The following is a 14,263-nucleotide window of genomic DNA, read 5'->3' as shown; positions in this document are numbered from 1 at the left end:
CAACAGGCAATTCCTCTACAGAAATAATTGGGAGGAATGGAAAAAAGAATTGGCTATGGGGAGAAAATTAAACAATGGTTGGAATTACAGACTCCATAATTTTTAAATAATTGAATGAAAAGAACACAGCATCTTTCTTTTTTTCTCCAATATAATTTCATTAAGAATACCTATTCTTGCTACTTTGAGGCAATAATGATGTGACCTTGGATTAACTCTCTTCAGAAAAAAAATTTTGGTGTTTTAAAAAGAACATGGATTTGAAGGCAGACAAAGTTGTGTTACAACCCCCAAATCTTTATCTTACTAAGTGTGTGACCTTGTATAAGTCCTTTAATGGCTCCAAACATCAGGCTTGTATTTTATAAAATGGAAATAGTCATGCAAGCTTGAGAATAAAATATGACATTTATGTTGCAAGGTCACACATTTATTCACACTGCTCTCAGATACATGAAAGAGACACAGCTTCCTCATAGTCTGTTGGTCTTAGCTTTCTCTAAACATCTTTTCACCTCCTTGGGTAAAAAATAAAAAGCAATATTAGCATAATATAATAAGCCTAATCTCACCAAATAATTTAAACACTTTTTTTTAGATAACTACATTTCCTTTGGAAGAATTATCCTTTCATATTTTTCCTCTTGTTTCTTCCCAAACAGGACATAAGAATGAGGAGGTAGGAGCTGATGTTACCTCATGGCACTGTGTGGCTGAGGGGTCCTTGCCTTGGATATGTCGCATGTAGAAGAAAGTTTTTCACTTACAGTAGCATTTGCCTACAACATATCAAAACTGTTACGTTTCATGCCAACTAGCTCCAACCTCCTGAAATTGATAAGAAACTATGAAGTCTGAGTAACTCTGTGATCCTCGACCTTCTTAAGCCAGGTTAAAACACCTTCACAATCACCAAAATCTAGGTTTGTTTTAACTAACTACAAGTCCAGTCATGGACTCAATCCTTCCTATCTAGCATGTTAAAATGTAGTAAATATCACCACCATGGACTCCCTCTCCTTCTAGAGAGGGGTTTAAAAACTCCAGATTTTTCTCCCCTCAGTAAATTGTGCGGTAAATTTCTCCACTAATGTGCGTTTTAGTTTTTGACAGTGTGTTGGTCTCTTCCAAGGTGAAGATATAACCTTACCTAATACAATTTCTGAATCTATTTATAGTGTTTGTTGACAAACTCTGCACGTGGGGCACTTTGGACCTGTTTTCTCTCAATTGCGTCAGGAACTGTTGGTCTTTCCTAATGATTTGGCTCATCAAGGCCTTGAAGCCTGCTGCAGACTCCATTTCCTTTCCTGACCCTGGTACCAGGTCCACTTTCCAGCTGTTACACAGGTTCCCTTTACCTGAAGCCTTGATGATATGCCAGCAAAGGGGCCAGTCAGATCCTGAGTTGAGTTGTACATCCTTCCCCAGCAGCCAGTGGAAGCATCTTAGACATTCCATGCCACATAAGAACTGATATCATCTCAGGAGCACCTTCTATTAACCTATCCTGTAAAAGCCCTTAAAGGGAACAGGGCAAAAACTCATGGAATATGAGGATTTTACTTAACATTTCTAGTATAGAGAGAAAATAAGCTGTGACACATATCTTCTGCTTCCACTACCCTTCTCCCCTCATTCTTCCCACAATCGCCTTGATGTGATTAGCTTTTTAGTTCATTTCCTGTCAAAGATTCCTTGTAAATCTTCTGGTCTACCCTATAATTTACCCACCCTTATGACTATTCCTAAAGGATAAGTGAAATATGTGGAGATAAATTAGCTTAATGACAATGCAATATAAATGGGGAGGTATATAGAAAATTAAACTTACTCTACATGTGAAATGTCTGGTATATAGTAATTATTTCAAATACAATTATTACGCTACCTAAAAATATAGCTTATAACTTGATCAAATGTCAAGTAATGGCTTCTTGATCTCAGATTACAGTCAGAAATGTAGTTAACTGCATCTGACTATAAAAGGTATCTAGATTATTTGCCAAACTTTTAAAAAATCCTGTGAAGTGATAGGTAGGGATGGGAAATAGAGCAGAGCTCAACAGCATAAATAATCCATCAGAAAAATGGCTATAAGAAGCTTGAGGATAAGGATTCATTATTTTTGTTAATAAATCTGAGAAATCAGATATACCATGGGATGAGGGAGAATTTCTGTAAAAATCTTACTCTTTATGAAACTTGTTCTTCAAATTTCAAACCTCAGTGCATTATGTTATTTGTAACAAAGGCCAAATGGTACCAAACAACTGATTCTAGCCCTTAAAGGAGGGACTCTTTAATTGCTAGTGTTTTAGTATAAAAACAACTACCCATGAATATCTTATTTATGTTAGAACCACAAATAAGTCAATATGTAGTTGGTAAAATATTATGAATGTATGTGCCATTATCCATCTCTTATACTATTTTAAACAGAATTTAGCTAGATAGTCTGCAGATTTGTACTGACTATAAATCACAGCTCTTCCTGCCAAGTCAAACCATATACTAACATAATTATTCTAGGATTTGGGTGTTAGCCTTTTGCCTCCCAGACACAGGTATTATTTTAATTAAGTAATGTGATCATTATATTATTAATCAATTTCCAGACAGTTCTTCTTTCCCAAAGCTCAAATATTTTACATTTATGAAATTCAAAGTGCTCTCCCCATAATAATTGCAGTTATTTTCTTATGTTATACATTCCACCACCAGTGCCTTCAGAGTGTTCCCCCTAAAGTTTCCTGAACACTACTGAATTCTCACTCATCATGATATATTAATTATTGTCTCTAGTCTCCTGGATACAGCCTTTCTATAAAAATTTCTCAACTGGGTGCGGTGGCTCAAGTCTGTAATCCCAGCACTCTGGGAGGCCAAGACGGGCAGATCACGAGGTCAAGAGATCGAGACCATCCTGGCTAACACGGTGAAACCCCGTCTCTACTAAAAAATACAAAAAACCTAGCCAGGTGTGGTGGCGGGGGCCTGTAGTCCCAGCTACTCGGGAGGCTGAGGCAGGAGAATGGCAGGAGAATGGCGTACCGGGAGGCAGAGCTTGCAGTGGCTGAGATCCGGCAACTCACTCCGGCCTGGGGCGACGAGAAGACTCCGTCTCAAAAAAAAAAAAAAAAAAATCTTAGATTGTCTAGTACTGTTCTGTTGTTCTGTTTTTTCATAAACCTCGATATGTACCTCTACCTTTACCATTAGCCCATTGTGTTATCGGTCTACTGTTTACTCCATGAGACTGAGATTTCCTTATTTCTTTTATATGAGATACATATATTCTTTCAATTACAATTCTACCTGTCTTATTAAGAAGTGACTTGCCTTTTTCTAGTCTTTATAAGACTATCCAAAAGCCAATTTCTTTTCTCTCATCCTAAAAACTTGACTGAAATTTCAGCTGGAAGGGAGAACAATGATAAAAATGATAGATGGACCTCTAGGTCTGGGTTAAAGTAAGGTGCCATTGAATTATTCAGTAATGTGGCAGAGGATACTCTTTGAACTGTTCAAGTGATGGTATGGATCATTGACTGGAAAATATCTATAATGCGTATCTTTTCTTGAAGCACAGTTTGTTTTCATACCTTGCCACTTCTCTACCAAGTTTTTTAGCCCCTTTAGTTTTCAACTTTAGTATCTAGAGTTAATTTAATCCTATTAGCTCACTTGCCTTCAGACCTCAGCATGTGAAAATCTTTTGGGAAATCCTCTAAAGATGAGATCATCTAGCCAAGGGAATTAAAAAAAAAATCTGAGCAGAGAGATGCTAATTTAAACCATAAATCAAGAAATCTATATTTGCCTTGATATATTTACTTATCCAATTCCAAGAGATAATTTTCTGTATTATCCCAGATAGTCGTTGTTGAGAGGCAGTAAAGTATATAGGACTTGGAATCAGACAAACATGAGCTTGAACCCTGAACTCATACTCTTAAATTATTCTTCCAGGGAGAATTCTTTTACATCTCTGAGCCTCAGTTTCTTTCTGTAATGTAGAAATAACAATCTCCAAAGGATTGCTGTGCCCTGAAAATCTGTGACTATCTGAAGTGTTTAGCACAATGTCTGTCACAAAGACATGGTAGACATATAAGTAATGGTAATTCTTTTAACTTCCCTCACAACATTCCACTGTGATCAGCCCATATCTTAGATATAAATTCTACCATGAAACCTGTAGATTGCCAATGTTTCCTGGTTTCCAGGAGGTCACAGCCATACAGGCAACATGTTAGAAAAGAGGTAACCAGTGCTCTTGAGAGTCTGAAAAGCAACCTTAATTTATTCAAATAACAGAATATTTTTATTCAAAGGGCCACTGAAGGAAGAACATGTTTATTTGGCCATCGTCCATGTAGGTGGTGGCCTGAGAGGACAGCCCATGATAATTACGTTCTTATGTTACATACTTTGTCAGTATTTTAGAATGCACTTGTTAAAGGATCTGAACATTATTGGATTCATCACTCTATATTCCTCAACTATTGTTTCTAGTATTTGACTCCACACTCTCTATAAGAAGAATGCTATTAAAAGATTACAAATCACCAGGCACGGTGGCTCATGCCTGCAATCCCAGCACTTTGGGAGGCCGAGGTGGGTGGATCACCTGAGGTTGGGAGTTCGAGACCAGCCTGACCAACATGGAGAAACCCCATCTCTACTAAAAATACAAAATTAGCCAGGCATGGTGGCACATGCCTGTAGTCCCAGCTACTCAGGAGGCTGAGGCAGGAGAATCATTTGAACCTGGGAGCGGAGGTTGAGGTGAGCCATGATCATGCCATCGCTCTCCAGCCTGGGCAACAAGAGTGAAATTCCATCTCAAGAAAAAAAAAAAAGAAAAGAAAAGAAAGAAATATTACAAATCATGTATAGAGGAATCATCCTAGAGACAAATGTAACCTGAAATATAAGTTACTGTCTATTAAAATTACCAAATATTATTCTAGATAAATGCTCATTCCTTTATTCTCAACAATACTGTCACCAGTAGGGACTGGGACCTGCAAGCAACTCAATATTCTTGGCTTTTCTTGCCTCCAATGTGGAAGTAGATTTTGGGTTAAGCAATCTCTCAGGTTCTATAGGATCACTTCTACAACCCATCTCTGGTGATATACATCTCTGAAGGTCAGGAGGGGGTTTAAGAGTCTCATGAGGATGCAAGTCAGGGAGAGGGATAAAGAAACACTTTTTCTGAGACATCTCCCTGCACAGAACTCTGCATGTGTGAGCTCAAGGCTTCTCTATCTCTTGGTGTTCTACACTTAGAACTCAGGTATCGGCTCCCCAGCTGGCAGTTCCCTTTCCTAGAATGAAGGATAAGAGTCAGTAAACAACTGAAGATCCTTAAGGAAATGAGATTGCCTGATAGTGGGATGGAAATGGGGGTGGGGGGTAAGTGGAGTCAGACTATCCAGGACAAGTCTCTCATTCCTGGATTTTTGAAGGAAAAGGAACTAAGTGAACTAGTTGCCAGGACAACCTGCTGTTGGGGAGTGGGGTTGAAGAAAGAAATGGGTGACCTGTGGTTATTCCTGCTCCTGCCCCTGTCAGCCTTCCATGGAGTCAAAGGCTGTTTCGAGTGTGACCCCAAATTTATAGAGGATGTTGGCTCCTTGCTGGCAAATCTGATACCCTCAGAAGTCCCTGGTCGAACTCAGCTGCTTGAATGGCAGATTAAGGAGATGATTAGTTTAAGCTTCAAGGTCTCCCACAGTGACAAGCGGCTTCGGGTACTGGGTGAGGGAAGCTTGAGTTCCTGAGAGTCCTGGGGCTTAAATAGAGAAGGGAGGCAAGGAAGAGAACACCTGGGTCTACATAACTTCCTGCATAGATATAATTATTCCCCTACATGTACCTTTACCCTTCCTCTCTAGCTGTTCAACAGGTTGTTAAGTTGAGAACATGGCTGAAGAATGAATTTTATAAACTGGGCAATGAAACATGGAAAGGTGAGGTAGTGCTTCAATGTTAAAAGTCTGTATTGCTCAAGCAACCCTCAGAAAATTTGGCTGGAGAAAGCAAAGAACAAAACAGAATTAAGTTCTGAAGGGAAGAGCTACTTCTATTGTTTGACACCCCTTCCACTCCCTCTTAGGTGTCTTTATCTTTCAAGGCAAGCTTCTGGAGGTCCGCCAAAACCTGGAATCCAAACTGAAAGAATTACTAAAGAACTTCTCTGAAGTTGGTAATTAAAACTTTCTATATAACAGGACTGAAGTTATATGAAGGGAATAGAAAATGAAGGATGAGGGAAGAAATGCAAGTTCATAATACAGTTATTTAGAATGGGTGGAGAGGCAACTAGAACTTAAAGGGTAAACAAAGACTACTTGGGTATAAATATGGCAAACTGTAGCTGGTTTTAAACTCATTAGAACTTTCTGATTCTCTTCTAGCATGTTCTGAAGATTGCAGTGAGTACAGTACATGTGACGCCTTGAGGTTTCAGCCCATATTTTCCCATCTTCTTTGCTCTATATGGCCCTATCTCTCCCACCTGTTACACTGGGAATCCAATTCCTAGAGCTGTGGTTACAAGGGGTAATGTCAATGATACCTGATAACAAAACCTAGCTCATGAAATCTCAGAAACCCCACGTATTTTGGAGGTACTAGGAGGCCTCCTAACATATGGTTTACAACCCATTGCCCCAGTATAAGCCAAGGCATCCTTTTCCCACTTTTTCCTAGAGATCTGACTTACAGATTTTGATCCACCAAGAAACTTGATTTCTAGGAGAAGAAGGAATTCACAGCAATACAAACTTAAGAGTCCTGGGAATGCTTGAGATCAAATCCTTCACACTTGGTGTATGACTAAGGAACTCTCGTGCCATGTCCTCTTTCTGATTATCTTTCTTCTCCTCTTTATCAGTTGTGGTTGAAGGTCCCATACTTGATTGTTGGATGTGTCTTCGCATGACCAACAGGTGCTTCAAAGGAGAATATTGTGGAGGTAACAAAGGTTGTGGTATGGAATTTTGAAGGGACAGGGATCAAGGAGAAGGGTTGTTCACTGATTTATTCAATACATATTTGTATAGCATCTACAATGGAGGTCATGATAAGTGTTACAAAATGGAACTAGGGTGTTAGGCAAAATTTTGACCAGTATAAATAATTTGGCACTGAATCAATTGAAAGGCTGAGAAATGAAGAGGCTAGGCTTGGAATGAAGAAATTAGGTTGGGAAGAATTTTGCTGACAGTTATCAGCAACAGTTTTGTAGAACCTAGGAGACTAAAAGTAATAAAGGTCAAAATAACCATGGAAGAGTGATGAAGTAGTAAACAGGGCAAACTGAGGTTAAAGGAGTTTTCTATTCTGAATAAATGTCCCAAGCTATTTCTCTTCTCCAAACTCACTTTCATATTTTCCTGTTTCTCCTTCCAGATGAGGATCCAAGGAAGGCTGAGAATCGAGAGATTGCTCTATTTCTCATATTGCTGGCAACAGTTGTAATACTGGGAAGTGCTGTGTTACTGTGAGTTTCCTCTCTCCAAATAAACACTGGGTCACATATTCCTTTTGCCAAGAGACTGCCCAAATTGCCTCTTACCCCAAATAGAAATAAGGCAAAAGAAGTCATTTTAAATTCTGGGATACTGAAAGGAACAAAATGCAAAGTTTGATGGGATAATCGTTGGAACAAAAGGAAATGGAGAAGAATCCAGCAAAGGAATAAACACTGTATAATTGGCTTAAAGAATGGGGCTACTGATATTGAAGTTGGGATTATTTTATTTTCCTACTCTAGATTCCATTTTTGCATCTTTCATCGGAGGAAAATGAAAGCAATACGAAGGTCACTAAAGGAATATGTGGAGGATAAACTTGAAGAATTAATGGGGAAGATAGATGAGGAGGAGGAGAAAGACTTTAGACTCAGAAAATAAACACATCAACATGGACAAGAGGTCTTTCATGATTCTCTTAAGTGTTGACTCTAAGTACAAAACTAGGAGTTAAACCCTTTCTTGGTCATAAAGTCATAGTATTTTAAAACTGAAATAGAATTGAGAGTTTCTCTAGTGAAGATGCTTATTGATATCCCGAGATGATAGAAGTAATGAGAGAGCAAATGATTTGGCCAGAGTTGTACAGAAAGTAATGCTGCTATGTTACAATGCATAGGAAAGATAATATGCTGAATAATAAACAATGCATCGTTAGTAACTCTCATTAATGGCTGTAACTAGGATAACTTTCACATTTCTAAGGCTGCTTTTTATTTTACTGTTTTGTTATTGTTTTCATATTTATCATTAGGTTCAAGGGGGACAATTTTCCTTAATACACAACATTTAGTCTTCATCATTACACATAGACACACACACACACACACAGGGAAAAAAAAAAAGGCCCAAAGTATTAGTCCTGAGTAGCTGAGGTTTGCCCCTATTATTTCCCCCTGGATCTACGTTCCAAGGCCAAACTGGATATGATAGTTTTTTTATTATTTTTTATTGTTTCCATTGAATACTGTTTTAGTATGTGTAGCACTCTAAATAGTGCTTTACGTGTATTATCCATCTGAATTCTCACAACACCCCTATGGGTAACATTGCTATTATATCTGCTTTAGGGATGAATAAACAGAAGTATCTCTAACTTAAGGTCACACAGGTAACTAATCTAAGCTATGACAAACTCCACTCCTCTAGTGGCTGACCTCTGATCATCCAAACCATTTGATTGGTATTGACAGCTATCAGCATATAGCTATGATATATTAATGGAGAGATAATTGTGGCTTTATTGTCTTTATACACTCTTCGTTACACAGTTAGAATGTGGCAAAGTCTGAAATAAAGTTGATGCCTGATTAACTGTACAATTTGTGACCTTTTCACCCTATTTTGTTTCCTTTTATTCTGGAACTTATTTTAGAAGATAAAAACCATCATTTAGCAGCAAGAAATAGTTTCAAGAGTCCTGCTTCAGGGGTGGGTACAAGTATTTGTAAATCTTTCACACATAGATCTCTGAGTGCTTGCTTATAGTTGCTGTTATAATAATGAGATAAATGAGAATGCATTTGATGAGGACCTGAACCTTGATATCTCTCAAGTGCTAAATTTGAAATTCATGTAAAATTCCCAGATAAGAGTGTTGTCAGGCATCTACCATTTCCCAATGATTTTACGTTCATCTCCTCAAATATCTTGTTGAGATGTATTAACTTCATTCACAGTCTTAATTATTGTCTTTAAATTTTTTTTCATTATAACTATATGCAAATGGAACAACATACTTTCTAGATTTTAAGATATTTTGTTCTGTGGATTTTATTTATACACTTTATATCTATTTTATTTCTTTTTATACATACATTTTATTTTATATACTTAAGGTATTAACGTATTGGCTTGTTGTTCCTTTTCCCTTCTGCTGCTACTCCACACTCATCACTCCTTTCTAGCAAATGTTGGATAACAATTTAGGATAGATCTTTCATGTTTTTTGTTAAAGCCTAAACAATTAAAAGTAAATATACATACACATGAACACATTTATGGATGATTTTTTTTGCAATTAAAACAATTATAAACACTTTTTCACATACTGATTTTTCATACTTGCCTACTTTGTAGAAATCATTTAAGTGAGATAAGTCTAATCCACTATTTTGGTAGTTATATGCAACACCATAGTGTGGGGGCACCATAATTATTCCAATATTCCTCTACTGATGGGAAATCTCTTGATGTTCCTTTTTATTACTATGCATAATGCTGCAGTAAATACCTGTGTACATATATCTCTACTTACTAATACTTTTATTTATAAGAAATCATGTTACAGAATTGGGATATCAAAAGGAAAGTTATATGTACTTTGAAATGTGATGACTGTGACAGAAATGATGTAATAATTTGCTTGTATAACAGTAATAACCAATTGTTCATGTTTGCCACATCCCCACCAGCAAAAGGTAATACAGCTCTTTTAAATTTTGCAGTCTGATAAATATAATAATCAATTTACTTATATCCTCAAGTGTGTCAGCATCTTTACATAGGATTCAGTGCCATTTGAATTAGTCCCACAGTGAGTTACCTATTCATATACTCTGCTAATTTTAATCTGAGAATTTTTTCTGCCAATTTAAAAGAGGTTCTTTCATAACATAAGTATTAACTCTAGCATCTCTTTAGCAGATGCATTTTTCTCCAAAGCTATCATTTGCCAGTTGAATATTTAAGGCGTTATTTTATCTATCTATACATCTAACCACTCTAGGTCTTTTACCCATATCACATAAAATAAAACCCCTTTATTTTCACATATTCACTCTATAACCAACTACTTAATAAATTTGTTTTTTAATTTTATTTTAAAGTCTCTTGCATTTTATAGATATTCAGTCATACTTCAATCCAAAACAAACATTTTCTATTTTCTTTTCTATTAGTACCAATCATTTTGCTTTTTTAATTCTAGTGTATTTGTAAGAATCTTAAGTCTGTCCTGAATAATAACATAGTTATTATTTTAGAAAGAATGAGAACTCAATCATTATATAACTGTAAGTCTGTAAACAGCAAATGCAGATAAAGTTAAAACATTAAGTAACTCTTAAGCAAACTGTAAATTATTATATTGGGATTATTTCTTAAAACCTGAAATTATATTAGAACACCCATTATAGTTACTTTTATGAGGTTAAAAAATTCTAGCCCTATGGAGAAGAATTTTAATGTGCAAGTGTCTTTACATAATATCACTGCCTTGAGACGGTCAAATCTTAAAATCCTTCATGAACTGGTTATATTTTATAATAAATTAGGTCAATCCTTATCAGTAATATGATTTTTCTGTCTTCTTGGTCTCCAAATATACAAAAGATTGTCCAGGAACCAGAAAAAGAAATACCTTAGAAGATAAGAAAATACCTAGGAAACTGTCACAAGGAAGAAAATTTTCTCTTCCTCAAGCTTGCTTAGCTCTGTTAATAATCTCATTATCTCTTTTTGTGACATGCGATTTTATGTAAAAGAAACAGAAAGAAAAGCAAAATTGCCAAAATAAAACAAACCATATTAATATTATGATTAAATATTGATTATAAAATCAAACAAGTTTTGTGCCCAAAAGTTAGGGAGAAATAATTACATGCCTTAAGAAAAAGGCATCTACTGAAAGTAGATGAAGGATAAGGGAGTTTAGATAAAAGCAATAGATGCCAAGGTCCTCATCATACATACAGGTACATGTATGCATATGATACCTTTATTCTTTGTTATGAAATATTGGAGTGTGACTCTTTAGGGAAGAAAATATATGACGTCCACAATTTCAAAAGAAAAGAGGAGATAAATCCCATCAATTCAATAAAAACAAGAAAGAAACAAAAAACGGCAAAATGAAACGCAATAAGCATAATAAATATGTAAATGAAGTAAACATATCAATCAGAAGATCAACTATTAGATTGGATATTTTAAAATCTAATTATAGGCTACTCGTAAGATAGCAACCTAAAACAACATGAGAAGCTAAATGTGAAATTAAAGAATACCTAGCAAAACTTACCCAAAATAAAGCAGGTGTTTATTGATATTAGCCAGAAGAGAATTTAAGCCAAAGAACACTAACAAGAATAATGTGATAATATAATACGAAATCATATGAGCCTAACAATATAGTCTTCTGATTTTAAAAAAGGAAAAAGATTTTCACAACCATGATGGGAAAGTGTAGTCCTCTCATTTAGAATCTGATAAATCTAAGGAAAAAATGTTAATAAGACTATAATTTGTAGAACACAATGAACAACTTTAAATGACATGATGCATTAAACTCCACACTCAACTAGTAAATCAATTTTTCTTCTTTCTAGTGAAGAAGGAACACATATAAAAATTAACATGTATGGTTTGAAAGACACCAGCTGGTTTTCTCCTAACTACATCCTTTTCCTCTTGGACACATGGTTAAACTACATTTCTCAGTCATCCCTACTGTTCGATGGGCTATGAAGCTGAATTCTGGCCAATGGAATGTGGGTGAAAGTGTATTAAATGTTTTCAGGAGCATCTAAATTTAAGGGACAATCCTCCGGCCTCTTTCTTCCCTGATTAATGGTGGGATGTCAATATACAGGAATAACTTCGAATCCTGAAGATGCTTCTTAGTTGGAGAATTTGATTTAGATTTCATGAGTGAAAAATATTTTTAATTAAGCTTCTGATATTTTTTGAACTAGCATTAACTGATCTAATACATAGGCCAAAACGGAAATTTTAACAAATTCCAAAGAACTCATACTATAAAGAAAAATCATTCAGACCATGAGCAACAAAATTAAAACCGCAAAGGATGTTCCCTTATTATATATATTGGAAAATGAAAAATTCTATCTGTAAATAATTCATGAATTAAAATGAATCTATGAAGCAAATTATAAAATACTCACCGCTACATAACAATAAAAATATTACCTATAAAATCTTGTGAAATGTGCTAACTAGGCATTTAACAATATAACATTCTAATCATATATATCAAAAATATTTTAAAATATAGACATATTTAAATACATATGTATATATGTTTTGAACAAGGTATTTAAGCAGATAGAAGGGCTGGGCGCAATGGCTCACATCTGTAATCCCAGCACTTTGGGAGGCCGAGGTGGGTGGATCACTCGTGGTCAGGAGTTCAAAACCAGCCTGATCAACACGGTGAAACCCTGTCTCTACCAAAAATACTTTAAAAATTAGCCGGGCGTGGTGGCGGGCGCCAGTAGTCCCAGCTACTAGGGAGGCTGAGGCAGGAGAACGGCGTGAACCCGGGAGGCGGAGCTTGCAGTGAGCCGAGATCAAGCCACTGCACTCCAGCCTCGGCAACAGAGTGAGACTCCGTTTAAAAAAAAAAAAAAGTTGGGTGTGGTGGCGCAAACCTGTAACCTCAGCTACTTGGGACACTGAGACTGGAGAATCGCTTGAACCCAGGCAGAGGAGGTTCCAGTGAGCCGAGGTTGTGCCATTGCTCTCCAACCTGGGCAACAAGAGCAAAACTCTGACCAAAAAAAAAAAAAAAAATTAAGCAGATAGGAAAAGAACAAACTAAACTCAAAGCATATACAAAGAGGGAACATTAGATTATATCAAAAATTAAATATAAAGCCTAAAAAGATGACAAACACTGAATGTTAATAAAAAAGTTCTCATCCACACTGAAAAAAATTTTAAATAAAAGATATTTTTTATAAAATAGAAATTTAAAAGTAGCAAAACTTCAGATACATTTGTTTCTATGTCTTAACAGACTCTTTTAAACTAAATTGCAGAAGTATTTAAAACTTGGATGAAAGGGCTATTTAAAATAAAAGTATAAATTACCAATATCGACACTGGAAGAAAAAAGAATCCCCCCCAAAAAATGTCAATATTCTTTAAATAAATTTTAAAATGAGTCAGGCACAGTGGCTCACACCTGCAGTCCTAGCACTTTGGGAGGCTGAGATGGGAGGAATGCTTGAGCTCAGGAGTTCAAGACAAACCCAGGCAACATAGTGAGACCCCGTATCTACAAAATAAATAATAATAAAAATTTAAAAACTATATGAACACAATTGAAAATAAATGCCATGCTTAGAGAAAAGCCTAGAGTAAGATAATACATGTTGACTGATTTTACCTTGATGGTGGAACTATGGTTTTCTTCCAGTTTAAGTCTTTTTATTTGATTGTGTCCTTCAATAGGAAATACAGGAGGACAAGTAAGTTCAATTTTGAAATATTAAGTATGAATCCTGCTGGGATATTTAAAAATATATGCCTTCAGTGTTTGGACTTACATACATGAACATAGCTAGTGAAACACATTTCAAAGGCACCAGGACACAATAAGCAGCAAAGCTGAAAATATGACTGAGATCACCTAGCTAGAGGCTGGTGAAGAAAAGATACAGACCAAGGACCGAGTACTAAAGATTATTATATTATGGTAAAATCAAAACTCTAAGTGGACTGTGAGGCAAATCCAGCAAGGATATTAATTATTAAGATATTTATAATATTAAGATACCCCTAATACCATAAAAACCCTAGAAGAAAACCTAGGTGATACCATTCAGGACATAGGCATGGGCAAGGACTTCATGTCTAAAACACCAAAAGCAATGGCAACAAAAGCCAAAATTGACAAATGGGATCTAATTAAACTAAAGAGCTTCTGCACAGCAAAAGAAACTACCATCAGAGTGAACAGGCAACCTACAGAA

The 14,263-nt window shown here is 36.0% G+C and overlaps 1 protein-coding gene across 2 annotated transcripts; it reads left to right on the top strand.

The window, feature by feature from the left end:
• The first annotated feature begins 5,432 nt into the window (after positions 1-5,432).
• Positions 5,433-8,606, top strand: IZUMO3 (IZUMO family member 3). 2 transcript variants are annotated; one of them, XM_017893227.1, is made up of 7 exons: positions 5,433-5,769; positions 5,907-5,981; positions 6,128-6,217; positions 6,429-6,446; positions 6,908-6,988; positions 7,426-7,516; positions 7,790-8,599. In XM_017893227.1, exons 1-7 carry the CDS (start codon positions 5,544-5,546, stop codon positions 7,926-7,928), a joined length of 720 nt encoding a protein of 239 aa, XP_017748716.1. In that variant the 5' UTR covers positions 5,433-5,543; the 3' UTR covers positions 7,929-8,599. The 2 variants fall into 2 exon arrangements, with proteins under 2 accessions (XP_017748716.1, XP_017748717.1); XM_017893228.1 differs by lacking the exon at positions 5,907-5,981 and having other exon boundaries at positions 7,790-8,606.
• Positions 8,607-14,263: the final 5,657 nt, after the last annotated feature.

This window comes from Rhinopithecus bieti, unplaced genomic scaffold, assembly GCF_001698545.2.
Source record: "Rhinopithecus bieti isolate Rb0 unplaced genomic scaffold, ASM169854v2 scaffold_23667, whole genome shotgun sequence".
In the NCBI taxonomy this organism is placed as follows: domain Eukaryota; kingdom Metazoa; phylum Chordata; class Mammalia; order Primates; family Cercopithecidae; genus Rhinopithecus; species Rhinopithecus bieti.
The sequence above is the reverse complement of the archived record's forward strand: the minus strand, read 5'-3'. Positions and strand labels throughout refer to the sequence as shown.